Here is an 8,627-nt window from a genome sequence, read left to right as displayed (position 1 = left end):
TGTTAGGAGACTGTCTTTGGGACAAGGAGAGAGTCTAACTCAGGAGTGTTGGTGTTATATTAGGAGGTAGCGGGACAGGGGAAGAGCATTGTTTTGGTTAGAGGACAGGAGAGAGGGAAGAGAGATAGGGGTTGAAATAGGGAGAAGAACATGGGGGAGGACAGAAGAGAGAGGGAAAGAGATAGGGGTTGAAATAGGGAGAATAACAGGGGAAAGGATGGGCTTTGATGGGCTTTGAAAGATGGGCTTTGAAAAAGAGGGGAGGACAAAAGAGAGAGGAAGAGAGATGATCCACATGGTATCTGGAAGGAATCATGTCCACTGTCTGTCTGTCAGAGCATATAGTTTGGTCCAGGTCGTAAAAGTGGACAGAGTAACGGACACCATTATAATAATATACTACAGACAACAACTGTCTCCATGCCAACTTGCTGCTTATAAAACATTACAGCACTACAGTACAGCCATCTCCATATTGTTTATCTACAGTTGGTGCTTATTGAACATGTGGCTTGTCTGATCTGCTTCCTCTACAGAGACCAGAAGAATCCAGTCCATACTCATGGTTTATGATGCATAGCACAGCCTGCCATTGCTCAACAACATTTGGGTTTAACCAAGGAGTTGACTCTCCAGCAAGATTTATCTTATCTATTAACTGTCTTTAAACAGTTTAAAGAAGAGGATGATTTTTTCACCCTAAGCCATGGGATTTTAATCATTTCTCTCGTCTCTCTCTCATTCCTCATTCTCCCTCCCTACCACCCACGGTGCAGTGCCGGGGAAAAGATGACCAGGGTGCAGTGCAGGGGAAAAGATGACCAGGGTGCAGTGCAGGGGAAAGGTGACCAGGGTGCAGTGCAGGGGAAAAGGTGACCAGGGTGCAGTGCAGGGGAAAAGATGACCAGGGTGCAGTGCAGGGGAAAAGATGACCAGGGTGCAGTGCAGGGGAAAAGGTGACCAGGGTGCAGTGCAGGGGAAAAGTGACCAGGGTGCAGTGCAGGGAAAAGGTGACCAGGGTGCAGTGCAGGGGAAAAGGTGACCAGGGTCATTAGGTTTTTTGTTTCCAGACTCTATTGCTTTGGTTTTTGTCAGACCTCCTTTTTCCCTTTGTACAGAGAGTTTTTTTTTCTTCCCATCGTCCTCCTTGGTTCGGCGACCAACAGTTTTCTGTTTGTCTTAATGACTCGATGTCCTTGATGCTGTAGGAACTTACTCTTAATAGCTGATTTGATCTGATTAACTCTCTGATTGAAGTCAGCTTCTTTCGTATGCTGATGTCAGGTTTTGGTGTGCTTGTATGGTATTTTTGACTTTTTGTTTAGACTAGGTGATGCACTGTGTAACTACACAACATGACCTCACACACACACACACACACACACACACACACACACACACACACCCTCCTCCCCCACATCCTCAGCAGAGTAATATCCCCCTTTGACTCCGTATCAAACCAAAATATTTAGAAAAGATTAAGAAGAAATCAACATAATAATATTAAGTAATGATTTACGACTTCAATATCAAGCTACACTATTTATTTATTCCTTTGTCATTCTCCACAGGGCGTTTCATCACGGCAGACTCGTCCTTCATCGACGGGAGGGAGAAGGCTGTCCTGGTGAGCCCAGTGTTAGAGCTGCTGGACTGGAGCTGTCTGAGGCTGGTGTACCAGATCACTGGAGAAGGCGCTCTGCAGCTGCACCTCAGACCGGACGGAGACAACTTTGACTACACACTGTGGAGCGCAGACAAGCCCTCGGACAGCTGGCTCATCGCAAGCATTGACCTGAGAAACACCTCTGACGCATACCAGGTACACACACACACCACCTCACAAACACCAACACACACACACACACACACACACACACACACACACACACACACACACACACACACACACACACACACACACACACACACACACACACACACACACACACACACACACACACACTGTTATGAGAATTTTGTTATCAATGTTCATAAACTTCAATTAATCTACTCGTCTGCAACCCAGAGTTTGTAAGATTCTGATTTAAATGAAACAGACCGATTTCTCAGCTTACAATAGTCAAAATGTTTATTCACGAGGACGTCCTAACATCAAAAATGCAAACCCAGTCTTTATAACACACACAAACAAGTTAAAATCTTAAACTACGCCTTGCTCAGACAGCTTGTGTTTTTCCACTACACAGATCATTGTTTAATCTACAACATGTTTCATACTCTTCTGCAAGCCTAACAGTTTCTCCCATCCACGGGTGGAGACAGAATGTTCCTGTAAGGAACACAGTAGTACAACTCGTCTGTCGATAGCTCCTCTTATCATGTGTTTCACACTTGCACCCTGCTTACATACTAAAAAGGAACAAAAGGTCCTTGTTCTAATTCTGACTAAAACAACACACATCATCAGATTATAGTTTTATGATTCTAATCAATTTCATATAATTATATGGTTTCAGAGTGGAATTATTTATCATTATCTTTCAAACATATTAATTATTTTATCACACACACACACACACACACACAACACACACACACACACACACACACACAACACACACACAACACACACACACACACCACACACAACACACACACACACACACACACACACCTAGCAGGTAAGCTTGCAGACTAACCCCCAAACACCCAGCCTCTATATTCAAAAACTGGGGTTCAGCCTCTATATTCTTATAACTGGGGCTCAGCCTCTTATATTCTATAACTGAGGTTCAGCCTCTATATTCTATAACTGGGATTCAGCCTCTATATTCTATAACTGGGGTTCAGCTCTATATTAAAAAACTGGGGCTCAGCCTCTATATTCTATAACTGGGATTCAGATTTATATTCTACAACTGGGGTTCAGCCTCTATATTCTTAACTGGGGTTCAGCTTCTGTATTATATAACTGGGGTTCAGCCTTATATTATATAACTGGGGTTCAGCCTCTATATTATATAACTGGGGTTCAGCCTCTATATTATATAACGGCGGTTCAGCCTCTATATTATATAAACTGGGGTTCAGCCTCTAATTTATAACTGGGGTTCAGCCTCTATATTATATAACTGGGGTTCAGCCTCTATATTATATAACTGGGGTTCAGCCTCTATATTCTATAACTGAGGTTCAGCCTCTATATTCTATAACTGGGGTTCAGCCTCTATATTCTTAACTGGGGTTCATCCTCTATATTCTATAACTGGGGTTCAGCCTCTATATTATATAACTGGGGTTCAGCCTCTATATTATATAACTGGGGTTCAGCCTCTATATTCTATAACTGTATTCCACACCTGTCCCCATCCACACCTGTCTCCACTCCCCATCCCACACTGTCTCACTCCCATCCACACCTGTCTCACTCCTCATCCCACACCTGTCTCCACTCCCATCCACACTGTCTCCACTCCCGCATCCCAACACCTGTCTCCACTCCTCATCCCACACCTGTCTCCACTCCCCATCCCACACCTGTCTCCACTCCCCATCCCACACCTGTCTCACTCCTCATCCACACACTGTCCTCCACTCCCATCCCAACCTGTCTCCACTCCTCTCCACACTGCTCCCTCCCATCCACTGTCTCCACTCCCCATCCCACACCTGTCTCCACTCCCATCCCACACCTGTCTCCACTCCCCATCCCACACCTGTCTCCACTCCCCATCCCACACCTGTCTCCACTCCCCATCCACACCTGTCTCATTCCCATCCCACACCTGTCTCCACTCCCCATCCCACACCTGTCTCCACTCCCATCCCACACCTGTCTCCACTCCTCATCCCACAGGGGGACGTCATCTGTTATGATTTATTGCTTTTAGAGTAGAGATGGAGACGTTTTACTGAAAACTAAACTTCATAACAGTGCTTGTCTGATATAATGGCTATTTTGTTTTTGTTCTCTTCAACCATTTTCCCTCCCCTTTCTCTCGTTCTATTCTCTGTTTGTCCTAGCTTTTGCTGGAGGGTCGACCCAGTGAGGAAGCAGGCAACAGTGTGGCGATCTTCGAAATCCACATCGTGCCTGGCTACTGCATAGGTCAGTACCCAGGGTAGGAGAATGTTAAGACAACTGTTAAGCCTTACAACAGTTCCTCAGGGTAGGAGAATGTTAAGACAACTGTTAAGCCACACAACAGGTCTCAGGGTAGGAGAATGTTAAGACAACTGTTAAGCCACACAACAGTCTCAGGGTAGGAGAATGTTAAGACAACTGTTAAGCCTCACAACAGTCTCAGGGTAGGAGAATGTTAAGACAACTGTTAAGCCACACAACAGTCTCAGGGTAGGAGAATGTTAAGACAACTGTTAAGCCTCACAACAGTCTCAGGGTAGGAGAATGTTAAGACAACTGTTAGCCCACACAACAGTTCTCAGGGTAGGAGAATGTTAAGACAACTGTTAAGCCTCACAACAGGTCTCAGGGTAGGAGAATGTTAGACAACTGTTAAGCCTCACAACATGTGGTTGATGCCTGTTTATATTTAGAAAACATAATATTGAAGTCAAAATATGCCTTATACGTGGCACATGTGCAGATTTCATGACTTTTTATACCAAGAGATATAACGGTTTTGTGTTGTTGTTGTCAGAGTGTAACTTGAGGAGCACCACCTGTGTGGCTACAGTAACCACTGGAACCCTAATGTCAACTGGTATGTTGGAGGGAGTCTAGCCAGAGACCCCCAGTCCAACCTGCCTGATGACCACACCATACAACCAGAGAGGTACACACACACACACACACACACAACACACACACACACACACACACACACACACACACACACACCACACACACACCACACACACACACCCAACACAACACAGACACAGATCACCCCAGGGGCCGACCTGAGGGGCCTGACCTGAGGGGCCTGACCTGAGGGGCCTGACCTGAGTGTGTGTTTCTGTTCATTGGTGAATGTGTACTAGTTTTTGTTCTATACAATACGATAACCCAATTTTGCTGTCATGTTTCTACACCTCACCTGTCTCACCTCTCTCATCTCTCTCCAGGCCACTACATGTATGTGGACTCAGTCTATGCCAAGCGGTTCCAGGAAGTGGCAAGCTGACGTCTCCCATGACGACCACACCAGTGTCAGGCTGCCTGTCGTTCTACTACCAGCGGGACCAAGAGAGAGGGAACATCTTCTCAGTGTTCACTAGAGACACGCTGGGACACTACGAGGAGATCTGGAGGCCTGAGGTCTACGCTACAACTTCCTGGAGGCTGATCAACGTGGATATTAAGGCCCACACCCCCTGGAGGTCAGTACGGGTTTTACACCACACCTGCTTGACAAACAAACACATGCTCGGAGGTCAGTACTGGTTTTACACCACACCTGCTTGACAAACAAACACATGCCTGGAGGTCAGTACGGGTTTTACACCACACCTGCTTGACAAACAAACCATGCCTGGAGGTCAGTACTGGTTTTACACCACACACCTGCTTGACAAACAAACAATGCCTGGAGGTCAGTACTGGTTTTACACCACACCTGCTTGACAAACAAACACATGCCTGGAGGTCAGTACTGGTTTTACACCACACCTGCTTGACAAACAAACACATGCCTGGAGGTCAGTACTGGTTTTACACCACACCTGCTTGACAAACAAACACATGCCTGGAGGTCAGTACTGGTTTTACACCACACCTGCTTGACAAACAAACACTGCCTGGAGGTCAGTACTGGTTTTACACCACACCTGCTTGACAAACAAACACATGCCTGGAGGTCAGTACGGGTTTTACACACAACCTGCTTGACAAACAAACACATGCCTGGAGGTCAGTACTGGTTTAATACACACACTGCTTGACAAACAAACACATGCCTGGAGGTCAGTACTGGTTTTACACCACACCTGCTTGACAAACAAACACATGCCTGGAGGTCAGTACGGGTTTTACACCACACCTGCTTGACAAAACAACACATGCCTGGAGGTCAGTACTGGTTTTACACCACACTGCTTGACAAACAAACACATGCCTGGAGGTAAGTACTGGTTTTACACCACACCTGCTTGACAAACAAACACATGCCTGGAGGTCAGTACGGGTTTTACACCACACCTGCTTGACAAACAAACACATGCCTGGAGGTCAGTACGGGTTTTACACACCTGCTGACAAACAAACACTGCCTGGAGGTCAGTACTGGCCCTACACACCTTAGATTTCAAGGGTCAGAGGGTAAGGACAGACAGACAGACAGACACAAGCACGCACGCACGCAGGCAGGCACGCAGGCGCAGGCAGGCAGGCAGACCACACACACACCACAACACACACACACACACACACACACACACACACACACACCACACACACTAGAGATCTTTCGTCTGTGCAGTGTTCTTCCCTGTGGATTCTCTGGACAGATATAAATAGCCAGACAGGAGAAGGGTGTTATTAATTACTGTTGCCATTGCACCGAGACTGAAGTGTTGTCATAGGCGCAGAGACTGACTGAGTTCCTTCAAGGGTAGAACACCACAAGAAGATCCAGGGAAGAGTTTGTATGACTCTTCTCCCTCCTCCTACTCCCAATCCTCCCGCTTCTCCTCCTCCCAATCCTCCCCCTTCTCCTCCCAATCCTCCCCTTCTCCAGTCCTCCCCTCCGCTTCTTCTCCACTCCTCCCGCTTCTCAAACACATTTCACACAGACAGCCTCCCCCATCAGCTCCTCTCCTATGAATCTCTTGTTGGAAGAGAATAGATTGAAAAGAGAGGAAATGTTTGGTCTCGTTCTCTGCTGCTGCTGTAGTGTTATAATGTATCTTATAGCAGACTGGTGACTTCCTGTCAGATTCTGTTGTGAAGTGTACAGTGCATTCCAAAAGTATTCAGACCCCTTGACTTTTTCCATATCAATCTCACACACAATACCCACAATGACATCACAATACCCCATAATGACATCACAATACCCCATAATGACATCACAATACCCCACAATGTCAAAGCAAAAACAGGTTTTTAGACATGTATGTAAATGTAAAAAAAAAAAATGAAATATACATTTACATAAGTATTCAGACCCTTTACTCAGTACTTTGTTGACGAACCTTTGGCAGCGATTACAGCCTGGAGTCTTCTTGGGTATACCTACAAGCTTGGCACAACTGTATTTGGGGAGTTCTCCCCTTCTTCTCTGAAGATCCTCTCAAGCTCTGTCAGGTTGGATGGGGAGCGTCGCTGCACAGCTATTTTCGTCTCTCCAGAGATGTTTGAATCGGGTTCAAATCCGGGCTCTGGCTGGGCCACTCAAGGACATTCAGAGACTTGTCCCGAAGCCACTCCTGCTTTGTCTTGGCTTTGTCTTAGGATTGTTGTCGTGTTGGAAGGTCATGATTGGAAGTGTTACGTTGAGCGAAGGGGGGGAACCCAAGAGCGGAAGAGGAAGAGGAAGCCGGGATGAATGCACAAAAATGTTTATTGAACACAGAGAACTGGGGAGTGCAGAACCGGGATAGGTCAGATGAGTTGCAAAAAAACAGGAGTGTAGAGTGAGGTTGGAGTTGTCTGAGTAGAACTGGGGAACAGGTCTTGAGGGGAATCCAAGGTAATGGTGGTGAATGATATCCAGAGCAAGGTGGTTGGTGGCGAGATGTGGAACAGGAGACAGGAGCCAGAGACAGAGCGGTAACTGCAAGGAGAGGACAAAAATGGTGTAAGGCAGGAAAACGAGTACAGCAGAGCAACACGATTTTGAGAATAGACAAAAGGCTAGAGTGATAACTGACTGAGCAGAGATTACGATCTGSCAGAGTGGAGGTMGCAGGGATGAGTATATGTAGAGGTCTTGATTTATGGAACGATTTGCAGCTGGTAGGGATCAGCTCTGACTCCAGCACACCTGTCTCCAACCACACAATCAGAGAGAGAGAGAGAGAGAGAGAACGACACCGAATGAACACCACCAGGCATAGTGGGAGCAGATGTGACAAGAAGGTCATGATGGCGCCGGAGGGGAGGGCTGCCGTCTTATTGGCTCTTAACCAACCGTGCTATTTTGTTCGTTTTTTCACGTTGTTCCTAACTTGTTTTGTACATAATGTTGCTGCTACCATCTCTTAGGACCGAAAAAAGAGATTCTGGACATCATAACTGCGATTACTCACCTCAGATTAGACGAAGAGATTTTCTTCAATGAGTCAGACGGGAGGGATATACTACAGACACTCGACCAGGCCCAGATCCCCGTTATTCGCTGGAGAAGGAAATTGAGATTTTGCTAAAAAAGATCAGGGTGCCTTGTGAGGATGAGGATTAGGCGACGAGTGGCTAATCTGCCTTTGCCTTCCGTCCTGCTAGCTAATGTTAAATCGCTGAAAATAAATGGGAGGAACTAAACACGTATATGCTAACAACGGGACATTAAACACAGTAATATCTTATACTTCACCGAGTCGTGGCTGAACGACGACATTAAGAACATACAGCTGGCGGGTTGTACACTCTATCAGCAGGACAAACAGCAGCCTCTGGTAAGACACGGGGCGGGGACCTATACATATAACAGTTGAAGTCGGAAGTTTACATAAATCTCTCTTCAACAACACAACGGACGCGG

The 8,627-nt window shown here is 46.3% G+C and overlaps 1 protein-coding gene across 1 annotated transcript in view; it reads left to right on the top strand.

Moving 5' to 3' along the window:
• LOC112071850 (MAM domain-containing protein 2-like) overlaps positions 1–8,627 on the top strand; it is a 55,670-nt gene that overhangs the window by 19,188 nt on the left and 27,855 nt on the right. The window contains 7 exon segments of the mRNA XM_070439535.1: positions 1,572–1,822; positions 3,988–4,072; positions 4,626–4,631; positions 4,634–4,760; positions 5,051–5,100; positions 5,103–5,288; positions 5,291–5,307. Of these exon segments, the coding sequence (XP_070295636.1) occupies positions 1,572–1,822; positions 3,988–4,072; positions 4,626–4,631; positions 4,634–4,760; positions 5,051–5,100; positions 5,103–5,288; positions 5,291–5,307 (722 nt within the window).

The sequence above is a fragment of the Salvelinus sp. IW2-2015 genome, unplaced genomic scaffold (assembly GCF_002910315.2).
Source record: "Salvelinus sp. IW2-2015 unplaced genomic scaffold, ASM291031v2 Un_scaffold1745, whole genome shotgun sequence".
NCBI classification, from domain to species: Eukaryota; Metazoa; Chordata; class Actinopteri; order Salmoniformes; family Salmonidae; genus Salvelinus; species Salvelinus sp. IW2-2015.
Note: the sequence above shows the minus strand (reverse complement) of the source record. Positions and strands in the feature narration are given on the sequence as shown.